General features: G+C 53.7%; 1 protein-coding gene across 13 annotated transcripts in view; it reads left to right on the top strand.

Moving 5' to 3' along the window:
• The window catches only part of SSBP3 (single stranded DNA binding protein 3), a 176,845-nt gene that overhangs the window by 149,946 nt on the left and 10,197 nt on the right, over positions 1 to 16,702 (top strand). For 7 of the 13 annotated variants that reach the window (XM_054236277.2, XM_035251579.3, XM_017974777.4 and 4 more), the window contains 7 exons: positions 3,840 to 3,906; positions 4,007 to 4,083; positions 11,854 to 11,942; positions 12,958 to 13,006; positions 13,662 to 13,697; positions 14,211 to 14,265; positions 15,538 to 15,608. In XM_054236277.2, the coding sequence (XP_054092252.1) occupies positions 3,840 to 3,906; positions 4,007 to 4,083; positions 11,854 to 11,942; positions 12,958 to 13,006; positions 13,662 to 13,697; positions 14,211 to 14,265; positions 15,538 to 15,608 (444 nt within the window). The remainder of the gene's footprint in view (positions 1 to 3,839; positions 3,907 to 4,006; positions 4,084 to 11,853; positions 11,943 to 12,957; positions 13,007 to 13,661; positions 13,698 to 14,210; positions 14,266 to 15,537; positions 15,609 to 16,702) is intronic. The other 6 variants (XM_054236279.2, XM_035251581.3, XM_035251580.3 and 3 more) reach the window with 1 other exon arrangement.

The raw sequence follows: 16,702 nt of genomic DNA, 5'->3' as shown, positions 1-16,702 counted from the left end.
GAGCTGGGCTGGAGTTGGTTCCAGCCCAGTGCTAATTGTGCTCTACTCCACTCGATTCATCAGCCTTCACAGATGTAAGATTGCTACCCCTCTCTGTGTTTTTTTGGGACAGAGTTTCACTCTTGTTGCCCAGGCTGGAGTGCAATGGCACAATCTCCACTCACTCCAGCCTCCACCTCCCAGGTTCAAGTGTTTCTCCTGCCTCAGCCTCCCTAGTAGCTGAGATTACAGGCGTCAACCACCATGCCCAGCTCATTTTTTGTATTTTTAGTAGAGATGGCATTTCACTATGTTGACTAGGGTGGTCTCAAACCCCTGCCCTCAGGTGGTCCACCTGCCTGAGCCTCCCAAAGTGCTGGGATTACAGGCATGAGCGTCCGTGCCTGGCCCCATCTGTGTCTTTGACCCATCATCACTGGGCCTGCTTTGCCAGGGCACGTAGAGACGTCGGCAGCAGCCTTCTCACCCACCCACCCAGGAGCTCTCCTTGGTCCAAACTGGCCTCTGCCAGGGAGAGAGGAGCTACTTCCTTATCATAATTGTGGCCCTTCTTCTGGCAATTAAGGGACATGGAGAAGGGAGTGTGTATGTTTCTATTCAGCAGCTAAGCATGAGCAACTACTTGAGAGCAAATGGGGGATAAATCCATCATCTGCACTTTGCATTACAAGCCAGTTTTCCCAACCTCCCTGCCACCCCCCATTAGAACTCTACACTGGGGCTGGGCGACGTGGCTCACACCTGTAATCCTAGCACTTTGGGATGCTCAGGTGGGGGGATCACTTAAGATCAGAAGTTCGAGACCAGCCTGGCCAACATGGTAAAATCCTGTCTCTACTAAAATACAAAAAACTAGCCGGGTGTGGTGGTGCACGCCTAATCCCAGCTACCCAGGAGGCTGAGGCAGGAGAATCACTGGGACCCAGGAGGCGGAGGCTGCAGTGAGGTGAGATTGCGTCATTGCACTCCAGCGTGGGTAATGGAGTGAGACTCCTTCTCAAAATAAAAAAAGAAATCTACACTGGTTTTCCAGTTTCCTGTGAACTCAAGAAATTTTTATCCTCTAAAGAGGGATGTCCCCTTCCACGGGTATTGTCCCTGGGAGTTTCTTGAAGGGTACCCTCGTTGGGACTGCCATTTAACAGAAGACCTGTGCCACCTGAGTTAGCCCAGTTCTCTCCTGTGACAGATGGAGGGGGCAGAGACTAGAGGACTTGCTGGGGCTCACAGCCCATTATGAATGTGCCTTCTGGGTCAGGGGAGTGAGAAGGGCCCTTAGGGGAACAAGAAGCAAAGGGTCAGTGATGTGGCCTCAGGATCTTGCCCAGCCACCTCCCATCTGCCTCCCTGGCTAGAGACTGTGCATGGAGAGTTGCTGTTTTTCAAGTGCGGTTGGTGGGATGGGCGGTGACAGTGGAGTTGAGCCAGGTTTAGGAGACTGGCTGGGTTGTCAGCCCTCCCACACATATCTCGGCAGAGCTCCCACCTGGCAGGCTGGCTGTGCTGGCGGGGCAGGTGAGAGAGCACGCTGATGCAGCAGGGATTTGTCCGCCTCCTGGGTAGACGCTTCCTGTGCCTTGCCCCACACACTGTGCTGTAGGAGAAGAGCTGCCCCAGAGCATCTCACTCCCTGCAGGCCCTGAGGCTGTGTGCACAGTGTGTAATTATGGTCCCATATAACAGCCATTGTTTTCCCCCTCAAGTTTGAGGGCTTCGGCCTCTCAGTGCAAGACCCCTTTCCTTGGTTACTGCACACCTCCTTTCTCTGATAGAAAAGTTCCAGCCTGTCTCTCCCTGTCTGAGGGTCACCTCAGTGAGGGATGCAACTTCCAGCCCCCCTCTGAGCCTCTGGTCAGTTCAGCTTTGCTCCTGGAGTTCTGACACATAGGAGGGTTAGAGGAATCCAACGAGAAGCTTTCTCCAAGAATCTGTGATCAGCACTGGGCTACGTTGACAGTGTCTGCCACACCCTGTGGCTGTGCCGACAGGGTTGGATGGGGTGGTCCTACACTGGGTAGCTCATGACCCTGACGGTCCCCCATCCACCTCCATGTCCTAAGATCCCCCAATCCAGACAGCCTTAGAGGTAGGTTTTCCTGAGTCACCAGGACTCTATAAAAACCACAAAACCCCAGTGGGCAGGCATAAACCAGCCAAGTGATTCAGAGCTAGGGAACTTGGGGCCAGGAAGCTGGGCTAGGAGTAAGTGAGAGGCCGGAACAGCTAAAATCCAAGGATTGGAAAGACGGTTGCTAAGCACCCCAGGCAGACGGAAACAGCAGGTGCTAAATGCAACTGTGGGCCAGGTGCAGTGGCTCACACCTGTAATCCCAGCATTTTGGGAGGCTGAGGCAGGAGGATCCCTTGAGCCTAGGTTTGATATGATCCTAGGCAACATAGTGAGACCCCATCTCTACAAAAAAATTTAAAAATTAGCAGGTGTGACAGTGCCTGCCTGTAGTCCCAGCTATTGGGATGGCTGAGACAGGAGGATCGCCTGAGCCCTTGTGTTCGAGGCTGCAGTGAGCTATGATCACACCAGGGCACTCCAGCATGGGTGACAGAGCGAGAGACCCTGTCTTTAAAAAAAAATACTAATTCTGCTTGGTGAACATCAGGCACTCCCTAGGTCCTCACACAGTCCTCACATACCTGCTCCCCTGTTCCATTCTGAAGCTAGGGGAATCAGTGACAGTCTGTCCTTTCACATTGCACCACCTCATTTCAGAACCTGTTTGGAGGTCACCATTGAGCTTCGAGGCAGAGGAGTTCCCCCCTCAGCCTCCCCCACAGCAGCACAGCCTGGGCTAGGGCCCTTGGGCAGAGACCCCTGTCACAGATGCCCAGCCTTTGAGCAGCATTGGCACCTGCAGATGAGGAAAGATGACCAGCTGTCACCAAAGGCTTTTCCTCTCAAAGGCAAAGGCTCATGTTTAGCCCTTAGGGATGGGATCCTAGAAACAAACTTCCCCCGACAGCAACTCCTCCTCTCTTTTTCCAGTTGCAGCTGAAATAACTTCAGTCTCAAGTAAATTGCTTTTAATAGTTTTTCACAGGGGGCGTGGCAAGCGTTCACCCAGGAAACTCGTGCCTCCCCGTGCTTACCTTCTCCTTAGTAACCACACCAGCACTGCCGAGGGCCCCAGCTCTGGAGCCAGGTTCTCATCCAGCACCCCTGCCCCTCTCCTAGTGGCTGCCTCTGCAGCCTGTGACTGGGAGCCCTCAGGCCTGTGACCTCAGTTTCTCCATCTCAATCCCAAAGGCTTTCTCGTCCTCTGTTCCCTTTTCAACAGGGCTTTCCACAGTGATAGGATTTTAGGTAGTGGGTGTCTCAGTCCCTGTAATTTTTAGGTAGTGGGTGTCTCAGTCCCTGTAATTTGAAGTTGAGCTAAAATGAGGAATGTCTCTGTGAGACAAAGGCAGGATGGGGTTTGGCTTCAATCGCATGGCTGGGGTTTGGGCAGAAGGAGGGAGTGGGCAGCGCTGCCCCTGAGAAGAATGTGGTTGGTGGTACAGCCAGAGCAATACCTAGAGAATGTTCCTGCCGCACTTCAGAGCTCTGATGGGTATGCAGACTCCCTACCCCAAGACAGTGGGATGGGGCGATGGTTTCCCTCCACAGAACTCCCCGAGAGTGCAGCAGTTTTAGCTAACACCAGTGCCAGCTGACTGGTATGCCCGGGTTGGCCTTCCCCAGCCGGCAGGCAGCAGAAGTGGTCTCAGGGAGGCCATGAGTGGCCCCACATGGTCAGGCGGGGAACTGGATGGACAGGTAGATGCCTCTCCCTGGGTCCAGCAGCTCTGGAGCAGCTCCTCAGTGTGTCTTACATCTCTTTCAGCCTCCGGGAGGAGTTCCTGGGACACAGCCATTGCTGCCCAATTCCATGGATCCCACACGACAACAAGGTAGAGAGGACAGGGTGGGCCTAGGGTGGCTGGGAGTGTCAGGAGAGCTCCTCCTCCCTCTGCTCCTGCAGGCCCATGACGTGCTTCCTCTCTCACGCAGCCCACCCCAACATGGGAGGATCAATGCAGAGAATGAACCCTCCCCGAGGCATGGGGCCCATGGGTCCTGGCCCACAGGTAAGCACCGTCTGTCTGTCTGCCCGTCTCCCTGGCATCTGTGTGCACCTGCCTGCTCTCCTCTTTCCACGGTCTGTCACTCTCCACATCTCTCAGTTCGCAGGGATGAGAGGGGGGCACGTTCTCGCCCCTGCTCCTGTCCCCCGCCATGACGGGCTGGCCTCACGCACTGCTTAAGGCAGCCCCTCTTGGAGAACAGGCAGAGTTGAGGGGCCTGCAGGGAGCTAGGGAAAAGGGGACAGCTAGGGCCTTGTAGTTGGCAGACCCTTTTGGGGTTTGGTGTTCTGTCACGGGATCTGAAGAAGGGCACGGAGCTCCTGAACCCCAGGGCTGCTTCCTCCTGGGTGAGGTGGACTTGAGATAGCTTAGGGCCACCATCTGTTGTGCCCCCGAGGCAGGGCAGATGAGTGGCCTTCCTAGCACTGCCAGAGACTCAGCATGTGTTTGTTCTTGATGCATCACTTTGACCACTGTGGGCTCCAGCAGGCCTTAGTTTCCCTACCTGTTAAGTGGGTACCGTGTCCATGATTCTCTGGTGAGTGCGGGCCACACTGGCAGGACCCCAGCACCACTTCAGCCAGGATTCTTTCTGACCAGAGGGCTCCATGGCCACAAAGGGACCTTCTAGACCTCTTATGGTCAGAGGAAAGTTGCTGCCACTGTGGCCAGCTCTGCACTCCCAGGGAGGGCTGTCGCAGCACAGGTCTGACAGGTGTTCTGCAGTGGAACCATCTCGCAGCGGCCCCCAGCCCTCTGGGTGTTTGCACGTGGCTCTGTTTCCTGTAGTAGCTGTGACAGAGCACCCTCGATGTTCCACCCACTGACTAGAGGAAGCTGGAGCTCTGAATAAGGCAAGGGGCTTGTTTTCAGGTGTTCTTTCCCTTCTCTTCTGTTCTGCCTGGAATGTGCTGCATTGGGCGTTCCCTCGCTTGCGTGCAGGTGTTCGGACTCTCTGGGCCCCCTGTACTGGTTTCTGGGTCCCCTGGGGGTGGAGTAGTGCCCCCCACGCCTGCCCACACGTGCTCCCTTCTATAGGGAGAGGCGTCTGCCCCACAGAACTATAGTCCTCCGCTCCATCCCAGAATTGTATTTACAGCAAGCCCAAGCCACCACTTTTTTCTTAGTGGTGGTTGGAACATCTGTCGTGTTGAAAGATTTTAGGGAGGTCCTTGTCTTCTGCCGGCCCTATAATCCTAAAAGGAAGCAAACCTGCAGCACTTACAGCTCCAGTATCCTGGTTTTGTTCCTTCCTCGAATCCTCTGAAGTTCGTGTTTCTACTAGCTCCTTTTAAGCTGCAGAGTGGCCCCTTCCTGCCTGGCAGCCCTGCCTGGAGCTGACCTCTGTAGGGCTGCCTGCCTAGGGAAGGGGGTGGGGGCATGGTAGGAGCAGAGCTTCCCTTCTCCTGAGTCAGATACAGCTCTCCCTCCCCACAGCCTGAACCGCACAGCAGTCACATTTTACTGGTGTAGAAATCAGCAGTGGCCTTGGATTGGCAGATGTCATGGGATCTGTGTGACTCAGGAGGATGGAATTTGAGCAAGGAAAATTTAACTCCATGGCCCAGCCCATGGATTCTCAGAGGCTCAGTAGCTGCATCTGTAAAATGGGAATAAGAACGATGCCTGACTTGGGGGAAACTAAGGGTTCAGTATCCAGTTCCTTTTTTTTTTTCTCTTTGTTTGAGACAGGGTTCCATTCTGTCGCCTAGGCTGGAGTGCAGTGGTGCCGTCTCTGCTCACTGCATCCTCAGTCTCCCAAGTAGCTGGGACTACAGGCTTCTACCACCACGCCTGTCTAATCTTCATATTTTTAGTAGAAACAGGCTCTTGCCATGTTGTCCAGACTGGTCTTGAACTGCTGGATTCAAGTGATCCCCCCACCTCGACCTCCCAAAATGTTGGAAGTACAGGCGTGAGCCACCGCGCCCAGCCAGGGTCAAGTTCTCGGTGTGATGCTGGCCACGGAATGCTCCGCCTAAGGAAGCTACTTGTGTTTTCCAACTTCAGAGACTTAAAACCAATGTTCAGGCCTCTAGTTGCTTGGGTTTGGGGATTGCTTTCAGTTTCCTTTTTTTTTTCTTTTCTGGCAAAGCTATTAACAGTTTGTTAGGACCATCGAATGCTGAGATTCTAAAGGCTGGGAGTGGATGTCAGGCTGTTGGAGGGCAGCAGGTGTGCTGGCAGTTCAGAACTTCTTCTGGGCATGGTGGATGTCTCATCTTGTCTGCCCCTGGCCTATAGTCCAGCACACTCTTTGGCACACTCTAAAGAGGTGAGGTTCCCAGAGGCTGAGGCCCTGCAGAGAGAGACTCGTGGCCTCACCCAAGCAGTGGACAAGTGGTAGAGCTCCCCTTTGACCCCAGGATTATCAAAGGCGGGAGAGGGAGAGGCTCACCCTTGTTTGTTTATGTTGCACACCCTTGCCAACCTCAGGAGCTCTGGAAGCATCTCTCCTTCTCTTTATTTTACTTTATCAATGTGGCGACCCTAAAGTGCTTCACCCATGTTTCCTAAACCCTTCTGGGTAGGGTAAGTATTAAATCCCAGAGCCAAACCTCCCTTGAAGCAACCCAGGATATCTGCACTGGGCCATCAGTGGGGTCGGGAAGTCCTGGCGTCAGCATGGCACTGGGCCTAGACAAGGTTGATGTGCAGGATGGATTGAAGGGTCTGTGGTCAGCTGGGGCTCATCTTGGGCCTGGCAGAGCCTGGTGGTTTTGGACTCTGAGGTGGAGGGTAGACTATCCCCATTCCCCAACCCTTTCTCTCCCTCCCCTGAGGGTGCTGCCCCCTGGACAGGACAGGGGTGAGCTCAGAACTTAGTTCCAGAAAGCATAGTCCTGACAGCAACTCAGCCTGGCTGGGCCTCCAGTCCTTCATCTGCAAAATGGGCACCAAGTGATGGCCTCGTGGGGCTACTGGAGGGAGGGCAAAATAGCAGCTGTGAAATATAAGCCTCCCCATGAAGTCCCCACATGGTGTCCTCTGGATCCCTTCCCCTTCTGGCAGGCCCTGAGCTTGGGGGAGGCATCCCTGCCTATTGCCACAGCCCAGGCTATCAGGAAGGGCCGCCAGCCCCTTCAGCCTAGAGTAAGCACACTACATGCACAGCACTGTGCTGAGACCAGGCACAAAGGTGGGATACCATCGCCATGGGCTTTGCAGCCAGGAATTAGATTGCTTTTCATCAGTGACCACCCCAGAATTTCTGAACAAAGAATAGGTACGGTGTGGTCAGGGGACTGCTTTATTTTAAAACCGAATGGAGTGATATAAGGTTTTGAAACAGGCAAAATGTGAGTCTGTCACATGTCAGCCTAAATGTCTCAGAGGAAGCAGCAATCCAGGCATCACCCTGTCCTTTGTCCTCAGTGTTCCAGACAGATTTTACTCTGGCTTTGTAAAGTGCCAGTGCTAGAAAGGAGAGAGAGTACTTGCACTTGGTCCCATTCTTCCTGAAAAGTTCTGTGTATGTTGGTATCAGGTAGTAGTAACCTCTTATCCTAGTGTATCAAAAGTGAGTTCTAATAAGACAAAGCTAAAACTGAGGAGCTCTTGGTCAGACTTAGTAGAGAGAATGCCAGGCCCCATCGAAGTGCTGTGGCTCCCACACCCCTTGGGTGCCAATTCCCAGAGCCACTGACATGTCAGCGTTTCTGGTATTCAGGCTGGGGCTGAAGCCAGGGCGGCATAGAATCAGGTCACTATCCTGGTTTGTCTTTGTTTGAGAGTTCAGATGAAGGAGAATCTATAGCCCCCAGGACGATCCTGTGCCTATTCCACCTCCTGGGGCTGATCCAGGGCCAGTCCAAGCTTAGGGCCACTGAGCAGAGGCCCCCAAAAGAGATGGGTGGGTCATTAGTCCTGGTCCTGAGCACTCCAGGCTGGTGAGGAAGGAATGGGGACCCTTGAGGAACTTAACCTTGGTTGGTGGCCCCTGAGGGGTGTCCCAGCATGAGATAGCCAGGCCCCGCTGCCCAGAAAATGGCCTGGACAGCCTCAAGTCCACTCTGGTAGTTGAATCCTATAGACTAGAGAGTTATCCCCTAAGGTTAATAAGTACTGGGTGGTCCTCCTTCCCACCTGCCTCCCACAAGATGCTTGGCTAAGAATGCAGACTCGAGGGACCAGCAGATCCAGGTTTAAACAGTGGGCACCTAGAAGGCCCTTCTGAGGCAGTGGCAAGAGGGAGCAGCCACCGCCTCCAGGCCCCAGCCCAACCAGCTGCTCAGTCCTGTCTCACTGTGGAGCTGGCGGGTGCAGAGCTGAGACTGTGGACGGGGGTGCCTGCACTGTTCCTGACTGTGGATTACACCCTCCGCCCAGGCTCTGGGCCACCCAAGTGGGGACTAGGATGAGGGGTAAGGGGAGACAGGCCCCTGTGAATGTGGCCAGCACTGGAGGCTCCTCTCTTCTGCCTGGCCACCCCTGCCCCTGCAGAGTGGTGCTGAATGCAGAGGGACATCTGCTAATGACCACACCTTGCATGGCTTCGCTATCATCACCTCAGCTGTATGGTGCTGCAGGCAGGCAGGAATTGGCCAAAGAGGAAACCCATTTCTACCAAGTCTGAACTTCTGGGCGTTCCTGTCCTATGTGAGAAAACATCCCTGCAAACCAGATTTCAGCCGGATACTCACTGCTGACATCTGTGTGGCCTTGGGCAAGTCTCTGGCTTTCTGGGCCTCCAAGTTGTCATCTGTGAAACGATGAGGTACAAGTGGCCCTCCAAGGTGTGTGCCGCTATAGGCAAAAGGACTGGGGGAGGAGTTCCCTCTAGGAAGCTGCCATGCCGGCTTTTGGAGAGGCTCCTGAAGGCTGGGCAGGCTCAGGAGCAGCAGGATAGTGCACTCAGAGCCTTCCAGCCCAAAGCTGCATGCTGCATGTCAAGAGAGCGACTGCTAGTCATCTCTTTTCACCCCAATCCGTGCTGAGATATCCCAGGCTTCTGCTCTTGCTCTGAGGTGCAGGCCTTTTTCCTGGGTGGGAAAGGCGGCTGCAGTCCTGGAAGCACGAGTGTGGGGTAAAGCTCCCTCCACTCCATCTGGAAGACCTCTCTAGTCAGCTGGGCTGTACACACAGTGGAGAGGGGGCCTGGGGAGGTGGCGAGCTGCTTGTCCTGGAGCAGCAGGTGGGGAGATGAGGCTGAGATTTGTTGAGTGGATTAGAAAGGGCCCTTTAAGACCTGAGCTTCTGTGATGCTTCAGCAGCATTAAGGGCTTTGGTGTTTGTTCTGCCGCTGACATCACAAATCAGTGCACACCTCCCAGGGCTGATGGGGCACTTCAGAACCATTGTTTCATTTGATCCACTGAGCCCTGCAAGGGTGGGAACACATGGGGCTCTTTGTCCCCATTTTATAGACAAGGCAGCACAGCAGAGGGGCTTGTGGCTCTGAAGCCAGAGCCATGCCGCAGGGCTTCACCCCAGCTCAGCCATGCACAGCTGCACAGTGGGGTCATCACTCTTCTCTGCCTCAGTTTTCTGGTCTCTAAAGTGGGTGGAGTAAAGGGGTCATTGTGACAATTAATTGTAGCAGTGCACACACAGCCTGCGGTACATCCTGGCATGGAGTAAGCACTTCGGTCTTTCGGTGATTTGCCCAAAGTCACCAGCAGGCAGCCAAGCCAAGGCCAGCCTTCCTGTGTTCTGATGTCAGGTCTTGCACTCTGCTCACCCACTTGCAGTAGAGTGGGCTTGGCCCCAGCACACGCCCCCAAGACTGATGCTGTTTGCTTGAAGCCCATGCCCTAAGCAGGCACAGGGTGATGTGGGGTCTGCCCTCTCTGGTCCCAGGTCTGGCTCCTTGCCTGCCAGCCTGGTGTTGCTCCTGAGATCATCTGCATCCTGTCTGGACATTCTTCCGAATCCAAGCCCCTCTGTGACTGACCCAAGTGGAGCAGGTGGCCCCTGGATGTGGAACCCACCATCGGCCCGATATTGGCTCTGCGAGTGTCAGCTCTGGGTCTCTGTCTTCCCATTCCGTCCCCCTTCCCACCCACCTCCCACCAGTTGCTTGACTAAACATGCAGAATCTGGGGGCCCGCAGATCCGAGTTTGAACCCCAGCCGTGCCATTTACTCACTGCAACTTGAGGCAAAACTTTCTCCCTCAGACCTTCAGTCTCCTTTTCTGTAAAGTAGGAACAATACCAGCCTCCTGGAGTTTTCATACAGATCAAACAAGAGACTGTACATAAAGTGTGTCATGTACTCAGTAAAGGGCAGCAAGTGCTCGCTGTTTCTTTGCCGTCAAAATTCCAGCAACCTACTTTGAGTTCTCCTACGAGGGTAGAGTGTAGGCTGCAGCCAGACTCCCTTTGCTCTCCTTGCATTCACTTCCTCGCTTCTTCATTGATTGTCTCAGTGTAGGCGTAGTGAGCGCCAGTCTGTGCCACTGGGTGTGTGGGATGAGGGGTATGATCCTCAAGACATAGCCCCACCTTCAAAGGGCACTTGGAGTCCACTGGGAGAGATGGGAGATGGACAGACATGGCCATGATCAGAACCCATTGTGGTATGGGGGCGGGGGAGGGAGGTCAGAAGGCACTGTGAGAGTAACAGGGATGGAACAGTCAGCCCCGAGGGGTAGGGTCAGGAGGGCTTCCCAGAGGAGCTGCTGTTAGTGCTGAGTATTGGAGGACAAGTAGGAGCCTGCCAAGGAGGGAGCAGAGAAATGAGGAATGTATTATTCTTGCATGGAAAATGACCCTTGGAGATGGGGTGATGGGCAACACTGGCCTGGTTATAGCAAGAGATGAATGTGATAAGAGGCCGGGTGCCCGTGACCCACCCCACTCTGCCTCATGGGCCATCCTGAGCTGAATCTGGACTGCTGGTACTTTGTGAGTTCTGTGCAGACTTTTCTCTCAAACATTGGGCACAGTGGCTCATGTCTGTAATCCCAGTACTTTGGGAGGCTGTGGTGGGAGGATGACATGAGCCCAGGAGTTCAAGAACAGCCTGGGCAACAAAGCAAGACACCTCGTATCTACAAAAAAAAAAAATAGCCAGGTTTGGTGGTGTATGCCTGTAGTCCCAACTACATGAGAGGCCGAGGTGGGAGGATTGTTTGAGCCCAGGAGGTCGAAGCTGCAGTGAGTTAGGATTCCACTACTGCTCTCCAGCCTGGGCAACAGAGCAAGACACCATCTCAAAAAACAAAACAAACCTCCCCATATACATCATGGTGAACCCTCTGAGTGCAGAGATGGAGTTTTCTCCTGCTTCCCAGCATACCTGTCAAGGGCCTCTGATGCTGATGCATAGGTGGGGTGGGTCTGCCACCTGGACCTGGGGCAGGCTAAGTAAGGTGTCTGTATTGCAGCAGCCTCAGACAAGCTTCTCAGGAGTGCTGGCTCCCTTCCCCATTCACACCTGCCCCCTCCTTCCTGCCTCTTAGCAGCGTCCTCGCCCCAGAGCTGCTCAGTACATTCTAAGACTGAGTCCGTCCCCTCTTACCTGCCTGAGCCCAGAGGGGAAGGTACAGGATGGCACAGTGGGAGCCCAGAGACAGCAGCGGCTTGCTGGATGTCCACATGTTTTTGAGAACTTCATCTTGAAAGCCCCTGAAAATGCATTGAATGTTGTGACTGTCCCTCTGTGCTGGCTTGTCATTATGGTCACTGTGACTTGGTTCCCACCCACCCCACCGTTTTTGAAAGAATGTGTTATTTTTTCTCATCGATCCTTTTCACAGACTAACCCTCACTGTTTTGTCTGTCTGTTTTTCCTTTCCCTCCTCTCTCCGGTTCCTTTCTCCTTCTCATAGACTGACCCTTGGTTATCGTTGCAGAATTACGGCAGCGGCATGAGACCACCACCCAACTCCCTCGGCCCCGCCATGCCCGGGATTAACATGTAAGGCGAAAATGACCCGGCCAGTGGCTCAGAGTCCATTCCTTTCCCCACCCTCTGCTTGCACCCTAGGAGACTCATGATAGGAGTCATTGCTGGTACTCCTCTGGGCCTCAGTCTTCTCATCGGTAATATGAGGATATTGACAATCCTGGTGATGAGAGCTCAGCCTCATAGAGTGTCTCCGTGTCCCGGGCACAGTTTTCCAGGCACGCTACATGCATCATCTCACCTAATCTTCATGATAACCCAGTAACGTGATTTCTTATATTTTTTAAGACTGAGTCTTGCTCTGTTACCCAGGCAGGAGTGCTATGGCACAATCTCTCACTGCAATCTCTGGCTCACTGCAGTCTCTGCCTCATGCGTTCAAGTGATTCTCCTGCCTCAGCCTCCTGAATAGCTTGGATCACAAGCACTCACAAACATGCCCTACTAATTTTTGTATTTTAAGTAGAGATGGGGTTTCACCATATGGGCCAGGCTGGTCTCTAACTCCTGACTTCAAATGATCTACCCGCCTGGGCCTCCCAAAGTGCTAGGATTACAGTTGTGAGCCACTGTGCCTGGCCTGATATGGTTATTATTATCCCCGCTTACAGATGAGGTCACCAAGGCACAGAGAGGTGAAGTAACTTGCTTAGGCTCATACAGCTTTCAGTGGCAGAGTCAAGAGGAACCCCTGGACAGTTTAGCCACTGTTCTCTAGTGCACTCATGATTTTTAACCCCATTGTGAGGATGTGGACTCCCTTCTAGGAAAATGCACATCCAGACGGGATTTTACATACTTTATGTCTAATTTTACATATTTTGTAAAGTTTGCCTATCATTTAAAGCAGTTCATGCATTCCTTGAAGTTAGCCATTACTGACCTGAGCAGAAGGCCTCTAAATCCCAGGGCTGTAGGAAGGACTTCCTGTTATGATTTCAGCCCTTCCTTTCTGCCCCTGCCGCCTCCACCCCTTGGAGTTGACGGCACCTTTTTCATTGTCCACATATCTTTCTCCCTCTCTCAGGGGCCCGGGAGCTGGCAGACCCTGGCCCAATCCTAACAGTGCTAACTCGGTGAGTACCTAGGTCATGTGGGGTGGTGTTTGCCAGGGGAGGGGTTCTGGGTGCAGGGGAGCTACTGTCCCCAGGTGGAAGGTGTCATGGGGAGGGGAGATGCAGTAGGACTCTGCTGATGCTTCTAGGGGAAGGCCGTGTGGAGGTGGAAGCCTGGGAGTAATGTTCAGGGGTCATCAAGGGCTCCACCCCTGCCCTGCCTGTCCAGCCAGCCCACTCCTCTAAGGAGTAAGCTGAGAACCTGGGCTGAGAGAGCATTGTTCAGAGTGGAGGCCCCTGCCCATCTCCTCCTCCCCAGCAGGCCTGGAAGGTGTGAGTGCAGGGCTCAGCACAGACAGTGGGGTGAAGGCCAGAGGAGTGTAGGGTAAAGCTGTTTCCTGCCCTCTCAAACTGTTTCCTATGTCCCCACTGTGTCTATGACTCCCTCCCAGGACTGGGGAGTAAGAGACCAGGGTCTCAGGGTCAGGTCAGTGTAGCAGAGAGAACTGGGCTTCAGCCACATCCTGGCCCTCCCAGGGGAACCAAACGGGTGGCCAGCTCACTGGTTGGCAATGCCTTTCCCCACTATGATGAGTGGGTCATGTCCTCAGGGAGGTTTGGCAACTGAGGGCACTTGGTGACTCTGACATGGGGCTCCCCAACATCTTGTTTTTAGATTCCATACTCCTCCTCATCACCCGGTACCTATGTGGTAAGTGTGTGGGTTTGGGGCATTGCATGTCTAGCCACATGGGACCGAGTGTGCAAGAGAACTGCTCAGGGGTCCTCATTTCTTTCCCTTTCCCATGTTCTTCTGGCAGAGGATCCAAGCTGCTAGAACTTGTTGTCAATATTCACACATCTGTATAGACCCGAGGTGGCCCCAAAATCCCCAAACTAGACCTGGGGGCGGCATTTCCTTCTGGGGAGCTGAGAAGTGGGCTGCTTGGCGTCCGCAGGCCTCTTCAGTGGACATGTGTGTGAGCACATAATGCGGGCACACACACCCACAGGGGCCTCTTCATTCTGAAGAAAGGGACGGGAATCCAAACCCACTTCTCAAGCTTGCGTACTTTAGCTCTGAGTGAGCGCTGGAGTGTAGTAAGATGAACAGCGGCTGGGCCGGGGGCGAGCAGTCACTGCTGACCAGGGGGGAAGCGTGCTGGCCCTTCCTCACATGCTTTACCACTGTGGGCATCTGATGTCAATTTTATCTCATCTTCAGGGACCCCCTGGTGGTGGTGGCCCTCCAGGAACACCCATTATGCCCAGTCCTGCAGGTAAGAGCACTTGAGGGGAAAGTGGGTGTCAGGGGGTCACGTTGCCTGAGAGTCCTGGAGAGCAGGTTGCAGAGCCAGAGCTTCCCAGCACTCCTTCCTGAGCAGTACATCTTCCACTGGGCATTTAGGGGGCAGGGGTCCTCACTGTGTGGACTTCAGTCACTCCTCTTCTCTGATGCTGCTCTATAAAGGACAGGGCTGAGCAGAGCAGTCCAGGAACAAGGGTTCTCATTGCCCTTGAATCCTTCTTGTTGGGAAGAACCCTGTTCCGGGTGGGCGTTTCCCCAGACAACTGAGAGAGGGGCTTTGGGGTTCAGGATCTAAGGTGTGCTCCCTCCCCAGTTTCCATAGCTCCTGGCTTCTGATCCTCTATATAGGAGATCCCTTCTCCCTGTTTCTTTAAACAAAAGAGGGCACGCATGCACACACACACACAGCATCACAATTATGTTTCTTTCCCAGCTAAGAATAGCGTACCAGCCAGCTAGAAGGAATTCAACATGCGATCCTTACCCACCCCAAAAATAAAAAGTGAGAGGTAGCTGGATTTCTGCCCAAGAATTACAGCGCCTGCTCCTGATAGAAACGTTTTAGCTGGAGACTTTTCTGGCTAATTGGGGAGATGGAGGGGACTCTCCCCAGCCCCCCTCCTCAGCTCCCCATAGTAGGGAAGCTGCTCGGCTGCAGGGGTGGAGCTGGCTGCAGCCGGGATCCTGGGCTCCCGCTCCAGCTCTCTCTCTCTCTCTGCTGCTGCATTTTGATGAGCTGCATGACCTACATTCCGACTGGGCCACATGCACCCACTCCATATGTTAATGCGTCTCCAGCCCCATCCCTGCCTCTCCCTCCTGCCCCATCAGCCTGCCAGGGTGGCCTTTGGGTAATTTGCCACGTTTCCCTTTCCCTGATTTGATTAAAACCACTTTGTAGGGTGGTGGGGGAGAGCACAAGTGGTGGTTCTGCTGCCCCCACATTGTCCCAGGCGGCGTATGGAGACCCCAGATTTGGTGTGGGGTGGGGAGACGCTAATTTGAACCCATAATCCCCCTGTGCCGTGTCCATACTGCTGGGGTTGAGTGGTTTTCACAGTTGAATTTTCTGTGATTAAAAACTTTGTGAATCTTCATTAAATACAAATTAGCCAGAAAATGGTGGTACTTAGAGGAAATTTTAGGTGATAAAATACAAAAGAATGAGTTCAAGAGCCATGAGTTTGTTTTAATTAAGAAATGAATTAATCACCCCGACTTGTGGGTTTCTACTGTTCTACAGATTCAACAAATTCCAGTGACAACATCTACACAATGATTAATCCGGTGCCGCCTGGAGGCAGCCGGTCCAACGTAAGTCTGCTTTCTAATAATTTACATATCAGACACCATAACAAATCATAATTAACTTCATCAGCTGAGGGGAAAGCAAGTTTAATTGATTTCAGCCATTTGTTACCAAAGATGAATAAAATAAACCGTCAGAAAAGTGATTAACTCTTGGGCAACTCAGTTCCCATTTTATAGCTGGCACGGGGTGGGAGAGGAAGGAGTGGGGTGATGCCCACTCTCTGATTAGAGCCAGAGTGCCGGCTGTACCTCTGGGACTTGCCTCCTGCCATGCTGGTAGGGGAAGCGCCAGGCTGCAGGTGGGGTCTGGTGTGGTCCCTGCGCAGCTGACTGGCTGTGCTGGTCCAGGTGATCCCTCCCCTCCTGGGCTTGTTTCTGGGGCTGTGGAGCTGAGGGTGGAGCCAGCAGCAGGGGCTGCTGCCAGGAGCTCAGGAACTCCTGTACCTGGCAGCCTCTTTGCCTGTCAGAGTTGTGGCCCTTGGGTGATGTTGCAGCTCACATTTCTCCATTTCTGATTCCTGCTTGTCCCCCGCACCCACTGGATGGGACTTGGTTAGTCAGCTGCAGCCTGTCTGCCCACCTAGCAGGAGTTCCCCAAGGACAGGGCCTGACCTGCTTCTCGTCCACAGTCAACCCTTCCATTCCAGTTCCTTCCATTCTTCCTCCATGCAGGCCTCAGGTGAACTCAGCCTTGCCCCTGCAGGAGCTCAGGGTCTGGAAAGGAGGTCTGCAGACTGTAGAGCACTGTGGGGCCTGGGGCCCCAAAATGCGAGGCTATGACCTGGTTGAGCAGGTGGGGCCTTTTGGGGCCCTCTGGTTTTGTTGGCTCCATTCCTGTGGTGACACCCAGATCACCATGTGTTAAACCGAGAGTGTGGGCTGTCCCATGCTGGACTTTGCCCACGTTTTCTCCCAGCAGCCCCGAGGGAGGGTCTCTGGCCTGCCTCCTTCACCAGGGTCCTCACTGGTGTGACCAACCACCTGGCTTTTAATACTAAAGGCCCTACATCCTGAGGACTCCCGGGACACAAAAAGTCCTGGGTTTTGTCAGTGATGCGGAAGTTTGGTGGAAAAGTCTAAAAGCCACGCAGAGGGAT

The sequence above is a fragment of the Callithrix jacchus genome, chromosome 7 (assembly GCF_049354715.1).
Source record: "Callithrix jacchus isolate 240 chromosome 7, calJac240_pri, whole genome shotgun sequence".
NCBI classification, from domain to species: Eukaryota; Metazoa; Chordata; class Mammalia; order Primates; family Cebidae; genus Callithrix; species Callithrix jacchus.
This window is presented reverse-complemented; position numbering and strand designations above follow the sequence as displayed.